The following is a 14,409-nucleotide window of genomic DNA, read 5'->3' on the forward strand; positions in this document are numbered from 1 at the left end:
CCCATTCAGTAAACATTCATTTTCCCTACATAACAGAGCATTTTCAGATTTTATATAACGTTCTAGTGAAATGGTTTTAACAGGGTTTTTAAGATGAGAGTGCATGACTGCACTTTTGTGTTAATATTGCAGGCTCAGGCTGAGGCCAGGTATTGTTTGCTCCAAATGCTGTTAGTTTTCAGGAACTTTGATTGTTAGTGTTCATGAGAACAGGATGGAATTGCATCCTCATGCCGGGTGTCTCATAAAACCTAGTTAATTTACCTTTTTTAAGACTGTTGTCTTTTGTTGATGAATAATGTCCTGGAAATACATTAGCTGAGTTCTTTACTCCACACAAAATTAAGGAACTCTGTATTGGCTCAAGTAAAAAGCTGAGTTTGTTTAGCAGACAGTCACAGAATCCAGGCATATGGCCTTAATGTAAACCAAAATAATTAACACAAAAAGACAGTTTCATAATGAAAATGTTGAACAATTTCCCCATTATTTACAGTTGCAGGGTTTGTTTTTTTTTAAGGAGACACTATAGCTAAGGCCGGTTAAACAACTTTTGAATTTCCATGGGGTTTGGCACTTCAACATTGTTCACATCTGAAAATGCACTGTAAATAATTGATCAGCTGCCCCTGCTAAGTCCTTTTAATAGATTCTGTGTGTATCAAATATGGCTCAAATTTTAATTTCTAATGTAAAGTACAACTGGGAGTAATGAAGCTTGTAGAGCAATTAGCTCATAGAACTGGAGGAAATCCAGTGTACCTTCTGCCTCAGCAGTCCGCTCAGTGCTGTAGGAATGTTTAAGAAATATGAGTGGTTTTACGCAAAACAAAAATTATGTCAAAGACTTTTTTGTTTATTTATTATTATTTTTAACCAAAATGCACATGTTTGTGCGGTTTTTAAATGATGGACAGCAGAGTGCGTTTTGCATTCTCTGGACTTGGTCCAATTGTGTTTTGAAAACCTCCAAGGACAGAATCTGTGGAAGCTGTTCATTCCACTGCCTGACCCTCATGAGAAAGAAGTTTTTCCTTATATCCAGTTGTTTCAGTTGTGAGTCCAATTTTTTTAGGTCCACTTTTGAGTAAGCTAAATGTATGCCATCTTTCAGTAGCAGCCTGGAAATCACTGCAGTCCCATTCTGATTCCTTTTGCAACTTCGTAAGCAAGTTCCTTGCGTGCATCTCACTGAAGTATCATACTCAGCAGCATAGGGACTGCAGGGGGAAGTTACAAGTCTGACAAATAACAGTCCAACTGTGCAGCAGGAATGAAGCAGTCATTGCTGTGTTAGAGAAGTGGGTGTTCATACTAGTATGTTTAGCAGGGGTTTACACTAATAGGCTTAGGGTCTTTCTTAGAACCATAATGAAATGAACTTAGTTAGCAATAAATATTATATATAAAGGAAAAAATATTTTCAGTATTTTCATAGTGGTGAGAACCTTGATAAATGAACTTGTTGTGATATGAATTGTTTCCCCCCTGAACAACGCTGGGCTGTTGAAGGACAGTCTCCACAGATTGCTATGAAACCAGACTGAAAGCTTGTGTTTTAGTTTTTTCACAAGTAGGTTACTAATAATCTAATTTACAACTTGTGCTTATCTATTTCCTGAATATATAAGCCCTTTCTTTATTAACAAAAAAAAAAAACAGCAAGCCACCAAAAAAACCTGACAAAAAAAACAAAACCAAAACCTATCACATTTCATCCAGCTTTAAAGGTATTGAATGTACCTTTTAACACTGCTTATCACGTTTCTTTGGTATAGTTTTTGGTCAAGAAGCTAATGGCACTGCAGTTGTTGCATTTAGAATTAATAGAGGTGGTTCAAGTGAGCAAATCAAGACAGAATTTGCTAATTATGAAATTACAGCTCAGTTTCAGAAACGTGTACAGCGTTGAGTGTCTGCAGGTGGGGATGAGGAATCTATTGGCATCGGTGACTTTTGGAGGGCAGTTTGTCTCCAGGGATGTAAATCTGCACTGGAGTACTTTAGAAGTGTTAGTGTGCTCTGCTAAGTGCTTTGTAAATGCAGCTGTTTGGTTTCTGGATCAGAGGTGTTGTCTGTGTCCTGCAGGAAGTGCAGGAAGCTTTTCTAAGTGCAGAATTGGTCACATAAATGAGATGTAAGTGGTGTGAAATTCCTTTTTATGCTGCTCATTGAATAGGGCTTGTGTTGATATGTGTTCTTTAACCGCTGCTGTACTGGAGAGCTTGTAATTTAGTCAGAGAGTAAGACTGCACTTGTAGCTTGGAACAAGGGTCATATTAAAATCAGGTAAGTAGTGTTTATTCATGTTGTGGCATTACCAGGAGCAGAGATTCTTTCTGAGGCAAGATATTATGCTGCTCCTTAGACTTGATGAAAAGCTCCTGGCTTTATATGGCTTGGAGCTGTTACTTGAAATAAGAATAATCTGCATGGATAGCTTCTGCTGATTCACCTGCAACATACAGAAATGTACAATCTACTTCCTTTTGTTTTCCTCTCTCTTTCTTTCTTACCCTTCTGTCTTTCTGTACTAGCACCCGTATTCTGGGGGGGTTCTGAGCCTGTCTTGTTTTACATCACAGTGGTTACAGTTTCACTAAGGCTCACCCTTCACTTGTTTATCAGTGAGTACACTCTATGTCCAGGAAATGTGTTCTTAATAGTTGTTAAAAGAAAAAATAAGACACAGCCTAATTGTTGTTTGCAGCCATTAAAGTTTTCTGGTTTTGGTCTGTTATTTTCAGAAGCTGTGATACGTGGGGTTGATAGAAATTAGTATCCAATCGCTGGTACAAATATTTTTCCAAAGGGTTAATACAGACAAGAATTTAAGCCCTGGAAGATCAGCTGAGAGGAAGTAAGGAGGAACTGCAGTTCTGTCACTGTCAGTGTGTAGAATGCTTTTTTAGTTCTGTAAGATCTGATTCTGAGGTAGAACCTTCGAAGCTGTGTTCAGCTCTGTCTTCTTCCCAGGTTATTTTTGTAACTATAACAAATCTTTGAAGCATCTGCTCAGTGTTACACATCGTTGTGCTGTACCCTCTTCAATTACATAGCACTGTGTAAGCAAGTTGCTACTTAAATCACTTGGTGACATGTAGCAATTATATTAGGCAAAACCCTGTGAGGTTTATACTTTGGTAGGTAGTGCCTTCAGTGGAGTTACTTCAATTTTGTGTCTTGTCCTCCTGACATTTCCTATACGCATCTCTGTCCTAAAAAGTTCATGTTCATGTGAGATGTAATGCTTGCTCTTTGTGTCAGCTTCCTTAAATAAGGATAAATGTATGCATAGGCTGCTTTTTATTAGTCTTTTCCTTATCTGTGTTCTTACAAGGTATGTTTCAAAATGATGCACATAGAACAATTCTGTTGGTGTTTGTGTCTTATTTTCAGAAAGAATAATTTTATATTTCTGGTATTTTTCTTACATTAAAATATTTCCACTACTTAACTGCAGCTATTTCTGGGTGCTTTGTAAAAGTGAAAAACTTGTTCCAAAGTGTTTGGGACAAGTGTCATTATCAGGGTCTTTTTTCTATGTGAGAAGGACTTTTGGCTTACAAAATTATCACATAAGTTTGAGTATCCCTGAAGCATAATTGGGAAATCAGCAATTCCACATCAGAGAGGACTGTGGCTGTTAGAGCATGTTGTGCTTGACTGTTTGGAGGAGGATTTATTTGTAAGTAGTATTTGATTTACATTTGTTATGATAATTTGCTCTCTTTCAGAATGCAGGGACATTCTGCTTCCTGTCATTACAAAAGAGCTGAAGGAATTACTGGAACAAAAGGATGATCAGCAGCTCCAGGCCCAAGAGAAGAAATACTGTGTTGAATTACTCAATAGCATCCTGGAGGTTCTGAGCTGTCAAGACCCTGTAAGTATTGATGATATAGATGATCCAAGGCTGTGGTAAGCCTGAGCTGATAAGGTAGTAAATTATTGATGCTGATAAATCTCATTTAAATTTTTAATACAAGTCAGTGGCAAATTGAACTTTTCTCCTATTATTCATGAATTTAAGTTAAAGGGCAGTTGAGCTATTAGAAAAGTACTGAAATCTATGCTGTCCCTTCTTATTTCACTATTATATGTTCTTTAAATAGTCAGCTGCTATAAGTCACTGTAGTATTAAATGCGGTGAGGCTGCTATGTTTTGTCTAGCAGAGGATTAGACACCTGGTTTTCAGTAGTAATGTTCAATGGAACCCATTACGTTGTGAAAACTGCTGAGAATTTAAAACACACGCAAAAAAAACAGTAGTTCATCTTCAAGAGACGATGCAGATTTCTTTTGAGAGCAACACTGCAGTTTATTTTTGAACTAAAGCGAAAAATCTTGTTTCAAGAATATACACTTTTGACTTGCACTGGGAAATGCTTTCTGTCCCATACTTGCACAGGTGAATGGAAAAGGTTCACTATATGACCACATTATTATAATAGTACTATTTAGGTGATCTCCTTTGCATACCTTTATTTAGGGTGATCTAGATAACGAGAAGTGTTTTGGTAATTGCCAAACTGGTTTTTGTAGGATTGCACTTGAACCTTAAAGTTAATGCAGTTTCTATTGAACAAATAATTTCCTGCATCTTTCAGTGACTTTCTAAGAAAACGGATGATTTGACCTGCTGGAGAACAAGGCTTCAGGCATTAGTGGCAGACTCACCTCACAATAGTAGTTATAAACCTCACTCTGTTTTGAAAACACTGGCATCTTGTCTGTATTTCTTCTGGTTTTCCATCCCAATCGATAAATCTGTTTGGATTAGTATTTCAAACCTTTTGTCAACTTAACTTTGATATTTTTGCATTGGATTTATTCTGTCAAAATCACCAGGAGCAGACAGAAAAAGACAACAGACAGAAAAGAAACGGCAGTGGTTGATGTGTGTTTGTGTGCTCAGATTTTACATTGTGAGGTGATCTTTGAAACTGTTACATTTCGAAAAATGTGTTTTCTTTGTCAAAGAAAAAGGTATTGCTTTTCTGTAGTCTTTTGTGCTATGCTGTTTAGGGAGTGGGAGCATGGGAATGATCGGATCCTTGCCTTCAAACCCAGCTGTCTAGGTGCTGGGTTCTGCAGGCAGCAGGTGCATTAAGAGCACAGGTTTATGTTAAGGACATGATTTTGATGAATAGTCTTTCATTGTTAGGCATCTGGGCAAGATGCTTATGTTTCATTTTAAATTGCCTCTACAGCAAACAACTTTTGGACCTGGATGACATTGTTTTGATTGAATCATGTCCAAAATTAGACTTACAGCTTTGCGACTGTGTGCTTTCAGCACCTGTGAAATGCAGTTGAAGCTCAGAACTTCAAGTAAATTGTTGACAAAGGTCATGGTGAAATCCATGGCTTCTTGTTTCTGTTTTAATTAAAAACACTTCCCTTTTCCCCCTTCACAACAGCTTTGATGCATGCAGTCTGACAGCCCTTCATAAGGTGACTTTGTCTCTAATCTGATCTATATCTTATTGTTTAATATTCACTGTATTAGAACAAGGTTTTCTTTTTAGTGCTTACACTATAAAATATAACGGTAAACTTTGACACGGAAGCTAAAATAAACTCTTGGTTGAGACTGCACGCGGAACTGAGATGTGTAATCCTTTCCTCTCGTGCAGAAGGTGGGAATTGGAAGCAGCTGCATTTTAAGCTGTTGATTCTATTGGCAAACGAGTCTCGAAGCATTTTAGAGTTGCCAGAAATTTGTCAAGCGTTTGCTTAAGTTACGGTTGATCTTTAGCGAAAAAGTACTTCAAAGGAACTTAGGGAGCCTGCATGCTCTTTAAGGCCGGTTAGCTTACGTTCTTCTGCAGGTAGTGTTCAGTCAGCACAATGCGTTATGAACTATGGGTTTAAAAAAACCACCCCAAACATCAATCTCCTTTTATGTAGGCTCTTTTTTTCTGCGTATGTTGGGGAAAACCACAAAGTTATCAAACTGGCTGCGTAAGAGCATGAGCAGAATGGATCTGCATGGTATAGCGTTAGCTTTCTTTGTAGAGGCTCCTGTGGTGCTGTGGTTTAGGTTTGTGACAAACCAGTGTTGATAACGCACCCATGAAAATGTTAGTTATTGTTCAGCAGCGCTGGCACAGTGCAGGTGCCTTCTCTGTTTCTCACTGTGCCCCATGCTGGGGCGTAGGCTGGATTTGGGCAAGAGTTTGGGAGGGACACAGCTGGGATGGCTGAAATGAGTTGACCAAAGTGGTATTTCCAAGTGGAAATCTCAAGTACAGGTTGTGTAATCTTATCATTCTGAAGGAGACCGTTTGTCACTGTCCAAATAAATGAGACCTCTGTCATAACCATGGCTGACTCAAGGTAATGAAATCATTCTGAATTTTGTCCCAACCCTGTAGAAGTTTAAATGGAACATGAAAACTAAATCAAACCCTAGCTACTATTACTCTGTGCTGGTATTTTTGCAGAGAGTGAAATTTTGTTTGGTTTGGATTTTCTCTGAAGTTATTTCTGTACCCATGTGTGCATCCATCCCATCAATGAATCTGAAAGCATTTGAGTTCTGTGAGGGAACATTTACTGCTGACCTGCATATATCACAAATGAGCTCTGATTGTTTCATGCCTTGGTAAGACATACATTTGTGGTGACCATATTCCATTAAATGAAACAATGCAATTCATGTTTTGCAAGGGAGAATTTATATATAGTGCAAGTTGTTAATTTAGCTTCCGACAAGTCTTATGTTTAACCAAATGGACTGCAGCCAAACGGTGGGGGTTCCAGGTTTCACTAAAACTTGTGTTATTCTTGTGAATTGTGGTCTGCATACAAAATGTATGTTACAGTGGGTTGCTAGGCTGTCTTCTGAAGCTTAGAAACAGTTAAAATGAAAGCTGAAATCTTGTGTATAGGCAATGTGTGAAAACACTTTTTGTTATGTTAGCAATGTCAGTATTGAATGCCTAATTGTTCCCTAGATTATCAAAAGAAAGGTAGACTCAGTTTCATAAAGAAACCATTCTCATTGATTTGCTAGCACTTCTCTGCAAATTCAAAGGCTTAGCAGAAAATAACCTTTGTGTGCTTGAGTGTGTATTAGATATTTATCCAGGAAAGGTGTGTTATGTGCTTCTTGTGGATTCAGGGCCACGGTCATGGTCTAAATGTGTTGTACTTTAGGTTGCTTTACCTTTCTCTACTGCTCTGGTAAATGGTGGCTGGATAAAATTGCACGTGGCAGGCGGCTTCCCATATGGTCCCTGCTGGCCTAGGATGCATTCTTTGGACAGCCAAGAACACTGGTTTGAAACAAAATGCTAAATTTTGACTTGATGCATTGGGGTACGCTTCACAGCAAATCTTGAAAGTATTTAATAAATGCAATGCTCTAGAATAAGGGAGGGCACACAGCTTTCAGACAGGGGTACGCAATCATAAAATGTATTGCTATAGTCAAAGGATAAGAAGAATATACTAGAAAAGCTTAGAAAAGGGAAAGAAAAAACCAAAGCCAACAGAAACCAGGAAAGCTGCTGAGACCTCTGTAAATAAACCAATATTCATTAAGAATGTGCTCTGAAGAGATATCAAAACCTTACCCAGAGAGGAGCAGCTAATTATTTCCTGTAAGTTGCAGTTGGCATTGCAGTATTGCTGGTGAATATGGAAAGCATTCAAATGCAAAGAACAAATAAGATGCCTTTCACAAAAGAAACACAAAATAACTGCTGAAAAACACAAGCATCTGGAGCAGGCAGATGGATTTCACTGCAAGTGTACCACAGAGATCCATGGCTCTACATCCGTGCTCAACATTGCAGTTTCTTCTGTTTTTCACTGCGTAAACTTTCTCTGTTAAGTAAAGAATGTCTAAATCTGATAAGAACAATACCTGGATGGAAAGCATTTTTTTTCCAGTGGTTTTCACCAGTGTTTCCAGTAGCAGAGTCACATTTGACAACGTGTTGCATTTCATGTCCTGAAGGCAATGGATGAGATAAGTCTTCTGTATATTTTCTAGTCCAAGAAATTATGCTGTTTTGAGCATCTTGGTGTCATTTTTCCTTCCTGTGGTTGGCTCATCGTTTTTGACATGCTTTTTCCCCTCTACTTCACACTGTCAACATCTGTCTGCTTGTCCTTTTTTCTGACTTCTTGTGAGATGCCATTCCCCTCTGAATATCTTTCATATTACACTCTGCCCCTTGTTCTTAGTTTCAAGCAGGGTGCAGTAACTACTACATTGTATGGGGAAACAGTAGTAAAGAATCTGTGATGCGGTTCAATGTGCCTGTAGTGCATTAGTAGTCTTGCAAAGAGAAACGAGGCGGTAAGAGTGACTTGTGTAGCCCCTTAGTCTGATCAAATTTATAGTGTTTTACAAGGGATGTTTCAAATAATTTTCTTTCTAGCTGTATAATTAGCACCCCAAAAATGAAAAGCCTGTGCAGATACTGTAGTGCCGGGGCAGCTGTTGTTCAACTACAAGCAGCAGCAGCAAGGCTAGATCTTCCTTTTTGTACTGCAAGGCCACTCATCAGGAGAACTAAGATACACTGCTTCTGCAACACAGAGGCCAAAAGGTGCTGGTTGTTGCTCTCTGAACGAGCATTTTCTTTCTGATCCCAACTTTGCATAAGCCTGAAAAATTTGCTTTGCTATGTGGAAAAGTGCAGTTCTGTTCTATTGGAAGGTTTTTCAGGTAATTAACAAAAAATGAAGAGAAAACTATAGAGTATTTGGTTCATAATTCAAGTTGATTGGGGAGAAATGCACTGTGAGTTTTTACTTTTGCTTTCATTGTTATTTCCAGCAGATTTAATATACAAGTGTCAATGAACTGCGTGGGTTTCATATTATTTGATTGGCATAAATCTTTAAACTTACGGTGTGTGTATTGGGAAGCAGAGGAGATGGAAGAGAAATCAGCTTTGGGACAGCAGTCCAATAAATGTGTGCTCTCTGCAGCAACTGTCAGGTGTAGTCTTTTTATAGGTATTGGACTATACTTAAGAAATTTAAATTAAAGAAAGAAAACACAAACCACAACCTCATTATGCTGAGAATACATTGCTCATTTATAGAATATAGTAACTTTTGAAATGCTGCGACAGGAGAGAGCATCATTTAAGCTTAGTCATAGTCAAAGGGCAAAATAGGACTAAATGGTGATAATGAATAAATGGCTTGATATGAGGATGATCTCTGTTCCAAGGGTTGCTGGCCTGATCTGAGTTAATCAAAACAGGAGCGACAAAAGGGACAATGTTGGATGTTTCAGAGGAGAAACAGTCAGATGCAGTTTTTAGAATTTCCTTTCTTTGGTTGTTGCATGCTGATTTCCAAAGTTGTCTAGTCGGTGAAGGTGATGAATGTTAAGGTTATACCCCTCTGCTGAGTGTTTGAAAGCAATCAGATGTCCTTTTGCAGCAACATGACCAGTACTTTGGCAAGGGGGCCAGAGAGCAAATCATCTTCAGTTTGCTCCCTCACACAGCTACAAAGTGAAATGAAGATAGCTTTGTCCTGGAATAATGATATACTTTGTGACTGCAAGCTAAGAATATTACTGAGCTTCAGACCCCCCTGAGGCCCATTGACCGATGTGGAGGACTATGGTGGAGTTTGCTTCCATTTTCTCTTACCAGGGAGTCACTGTTCAGTTACAGGCTGCTCAGTGACTGGGAAAACATGAGACCCTTGAGTGAGGGGTAGGAAGTGACTGTTTATAATGAAAAACAGTTGTGGTAAGATAGGGCTAAAATTGGGCTGCACTACTTGAAATGAGAATTCCACTGAAATTGCTGGAACTAAGGAACATTGTGAGCAAGAAGAATTAGTGTTCTTTTAATAGGATGGTTATGTTCTACAACTTGAACTGTCAGCATGCAAATAATTGGTCTCTTTTACAAGGCATACAGATTTAATATCAAAACTGTTATCTTTTGTTAACAGGCATCAACTTATAACCACATTCAGGAAATAATGGTGCAGTTATTGCGCACAGTGAACAGAACTGTTATTGCAATGGGACGAGATGATCCCTTAATCGTGAGTAATGTTTTAATATATTTTTAATGCTTTGCAAGTTATTTGATACCCCTCTTGGGGAAAAAAAAAAGGCAAATATAGTATTTGTGGGGTCCTTGTTTGAGGACCTTTTAGATCTAAAATGAAAGGGCTAAAGCTTTTCTCTTGTTTCATTTGCTGTAGTTGGATACTGGGAGATTTGTGCATTTCTTAAAAAGAAAAACCCCAGACAATAAAACTCAAGTTATTTGTTTGCAAAAAGAAGGCTGTTTCACAAGCTTACATAAAGTGCACACTTTAACACACTGAAATAATGTTTCCAGTAATCCGAAGGGGAAGTAAAACTATAAAATAGGTTATTCGGAACAGTTTGCATAAATAACGGGGGCATGCTGTGTTTCTCCCATTTTTTCCACATGCTTTACTTTTTGGTGGTTGGAGTTGCTATGAAACAGCTCTGTTCCTTGCTCTGTTTCTGGAGAAGGATGATGATACTCTAATACCATGTTATACTAATAAAACGTTGCTATTTACAAGACCTTGCATGCGATTGCATACTGGATTGTTGCCTTTACCTGAGTGGTTTTGCTTTCTGGCAGGGTTAAGCAGGTTAATTTTCAAATTCAGGTGTCCTTTTCACAGAGTTCTTGGTTATTGGCTGAGAGGGAGTGAAAAGGATTTGGGGTTACAGTTTCCTTTATTTTTTCTCACTACAATGCCAGTTGAATTAAGGGAAAGTGCGGCAATGTGTTCAGCTTGTAACGGCATGCTGTAAACTCGGGCATGTAATTACTGGAAAAAGTCAGGCTAGGAGGAGATAATCCCTTCAGGAGAAGGTGTTGGTGATGCAAAAGTAGTTTGTGTCTCTGCAACTACTGCAGAGAAGACTTAGATGCCAGTCTTGACTTTGTTGTGATGTTTGGCAATTGAAAGCTTTAACAGCAGCTTGGTTATTTTCAGTATTAAAGAAAAAGCCTTGGCTGTTTAGTTCTACAAGTGCGTCTAAACTTGTAACAAGGGGACAAGTTCGTTGTCTGAAATTGGCTCTTCAAGCTTTACCTTGAGTGCTTGATGAACTTTAGACTTTCGTTTAAAGGGTGCTGTGATGCTGTAGATTAAGTCTGACCGCAGTGATTATAGCAGGAAAACATATCTAGAATACAGAAATACTTGTCTTCAGTATTGGCTTGGTTAGGTAAATAAAAATACCATGAATACAGCATATGTTCTTGACTTTGTTCACCGTATCATTTCAGCATGATGGAAAGGCTGCAGTTCTGCTGCACAGAAAAGGTTTTAGGCAATATTTGTGTAAGTTACTGTGCCATAAAAGATTTTGCTGAAAAGAAAACAGTGCTCTGTTAACCGGGGCTACTCTAGATAGCATATTGGTGCAAAAGGCAATACTCGCTGGGGGAATAATGGCCTGAGAAAGCATTGGGCAGAGCTGCGGTACTTGGAGAAGATGATGGTCTACCTAAGAGTTACAGCTTTTATGTTCAGCATTCATATTGTGATCCTTTCTCTACCTAGAGAAGTTGAGGGACCTGTTTGCTTATTTACCTTTTGTTTTCCTTTTCTAAAGGACAATTGTTCATTTCCTTTGTAATCCAAATGCTGTTTGTTATTAACTGACTCCTGAAACCCAGGAAAAATATCTCATTTTATTGCAAAAGATAACACCACATTTCGAGAACCTAGAAATTTACAAAACATACATTAGACAATACATTTCCTTAGGAAGATGTTTGGTATCTAAGCTATTAGAATTACTCAGTATTGTTGTTTTTTTGGAAAGAGCTCAAAGTACACAAAACTATAAAAGCCCTACTTGAACTGCTGTTTTATGACAGAGAGAAATCAGTATTTTATTCATACAGTCTGAATTCCTTAATTGAGTTTGACTCCAGTAAACAGCAATTTCCAATACAGTCATTCTGGAATGTGCATGTTCCGTGCAGCTTTTTAGCACTAGTGTATTGTAGCTGTCATTGAAATGTGTCTTTCAGAGAAGGCTTCAATATTTTGTATGCAAGTGCTGTCAGCTGTGGTTTGCTGTTGGGTTCTTTTTGTCTGTGTGTGTTTTTAGGTTTTATTTAAGACTGCGTTTGTATGTATATCCAGCATCTGTTTTCTACTCTGAGAACTGGTCTAGGCATTACATCTTAGTTTTGTAAATGAGAGATTCTTATAGCCAGTGCTATTCTCTTCCAATAATCTACTAATTCCTATTGCTTTTCCAGGCCCAACATCATAAATTGCATAGTGTGTCTGGTAATTTTTAGATTTCCTATATGAATTAATAATACCAAAAACTTTAAAAAAATATTAAACAATAAAAATAACCCCCAGTGCTTACATATGAAATCTTGACATAGCTCAGATTCTCCCATTAGGTGTTACAAAGCTGTTTAATCGTGTTTTGCGTTGCTAGGATATACAGATTTCTATGTTGAACGAGCCTAAACAAAACAGATAGCAACTCTGCAGTCTTCCCCTCTTGCTGTGGCTGATGCGTACCCTGACTTACGCATTCCCACTCTTCCCTTTCAATGTAACATATAGCCTTTTGCTCTAGCGTTGCCTCTGAAGTTTCATGTCGAAAGCATGTTGTGTGTGTTACGTGTGAAGTCTGGTTGTAGCCCAAAAGATCAGTTCACTGCAGAAGACTTGCTGATTTTGCTAGTGTTATGCCTGTTGGTATTGCTTATGATGATACCTTTACCTTTACAGAGGATATTAATATTAAAATGTTATTATAGTACATAAAAAACATTTACACCCTAGTAAATCCTTCATTATCTCATTATAGACCAGTGCAACATAGGAATGTTCTTGGCATGCCAGCATAAGCAGTACATGTATTTGAGTGTAATATAAGATGTTTTGATGTAATAATTTAATTCTTACCTTTGTTATTGAAGAGGTTTTCTGTCTTGCTAAAGGCAGCCTTTTTTGCTTGTAAAAATTCGTAGAAGATTTTTCTTCTGAAAAGCCTCTAAAATAATGATAATTTTATGCCTGTCATTTCTGCGCTGACTGAACTCAGCATGGAAATGTTTTTTAACACTGTCAGTCCTGTCCAAGTGTAATAAATTAAGCCACGTCACTTTACATGCACTCTTCTACATGAACACCACTAGTTCTAGCAAAAAACTTAGTTCTTCCAGACAACATTCTGTGCAAAATTGGTTTTAATGTGTTTTCAAATGTGTAATTAACCCTAAGAATTCAAGGAAACAGAAGTGTGCAAAAAGCATACAGACATCTTTAACTAACATTGCACAATTCATACAACATGATTTAGAAAAATAGGATCCAGGAGTTAACCTGTGGAACACCCTGGCACCGTTTGAACTGATTAACCAGAGTCACATCCAAGAAAAGGTCTGCAGGACATTCCACTAAACATAAAATACATCATTTGGGCTTTACAGTGTGCCCTTTTGGAAAACCTGCTCCTTTCTTCCCCCCCCCCCCCGAAAGATATCTGTGTTTTCATGAGGAAAATAGTCTCATCAGCCCTAAAGTAGACTACATTGGCATACTCTGTGCTAACTGGTAACTCTGCTGTTTCTGAAGGAAGGAGATAGCTCCATTGACATCAGATGAAATCTTTTTAGCACTTATATTTTTTTTTATAAAATGCAGATTAGTTCATTAAATATATTAATTTATTTATATCTTAAGGCCAAAAAAAACCATGTCTTTTGGTGCAGTGGTACAGGTAGGTGACAGACAAATTGGGCAGGTGGTTTAGCAAGACAGTAGCCAGACTGGTTATACTCCTCACTCCATTGCATGATGACATCTGAGGCATTGTGTCCTGTTGTAGGCTTCCAAGTAGATGAAATTCACCAACTTTTACTGGAGAGAAACCGCCAAGATGACTGTGGGATGCAGCACATAACATGTGAAGAGAGGCAGTGAAAACTGGATATGTTCAGACTTGAAGTAAAGGCTTAGGAAAGAGGTTTTATTATCTGTCTACTTCCTCTTAAAAATAAAGTTGAATGGGAAACAAGTAACGGACACAAGTTTTAGAGCCCAAAATATAGAGATTAGATGTTAGGGGGGAAAAAATGGCAGCAGTTTTCCCCAGGAGGTTATGTTTTTTTGTCTTTGGAGATCCTCAGAACTCAAATTCACCTGATTAGACCTTGCTTGAGTAAGGGGGTTAAACCTAGAATGACTGAGTTATGATTCTCTCATTCTTTTCAGAGTAGTCACTGAATCATCTAAATGATTGCTTTTTAAGCTGAACCAGTGAAAGGAGGGAGTAAAACCGAGCCTGAAAGTCTTCTTCTGTTGTTAAGTATTAGCTGATAACAACAACAACAACAACAAAAGAGTGGGGATGTGAAATACTTGTCTCCTTTGAGGAGGGATTTTTT

The 14,409-nt window shown here is 38.1% G+C and overlaps 1 protein-coding gene and 1 long non-coding RNA gene across 3 annotated transcripts in view; one reads left to right on the forward strand and one right to left on the reverse strand.

Annotated features, from left to right (window-relative positions):
• DOCK2 (dedicator of cytokinesis 2) overlaps positions 1–14,409 on the forward strand; it is a 167,157-nt gene that overhangs the window by 54,756 nt on the left and 97,992 nt on the right. For both annotated transcript variants that reach the window (XM_062629202.1, XM_062629203.1), the window contains exons 26-27: positions 3,738–3,886; positions 9,941–10,036. In XM_062629202.1, the coding sequence (XP_062485186.1) occupies positions 3,738–3,886; positions 9,941–10,036 (245 nt within the window). The remainder of the gene's footprint in view (positions 1–3,737; positions 3,887–9,940; positions 10,037–14,409) is intronic.
• LOC134169018 (uncharacterized) overlaps positions 1–14,409 on the reverse strand; it is a 230,071-nt gene that overhangs the window by 34,952 nt on the left and 180,710 nt on the right. The gene's annotated exons all lie outside the window — the stretch shown is intronic.

This window comes from Pezoporus occidentalis, unplaced genomic scaffold, assembly GCF_034315485.1.
Source record: "Pezoporus occidentalis ecotype Australia unplaced genomic scaffold, CSIRO_AGI_Poc_V1 ctg33, whole genome shotgun sequence".
Taxonomy (NCBI): domain Eukaryota; kingdom Metazoa; phylum Chordata; class Aves; order Psittaciformes; family Psittacidae; genus Pezoporus; species Pezoporus occidentalis.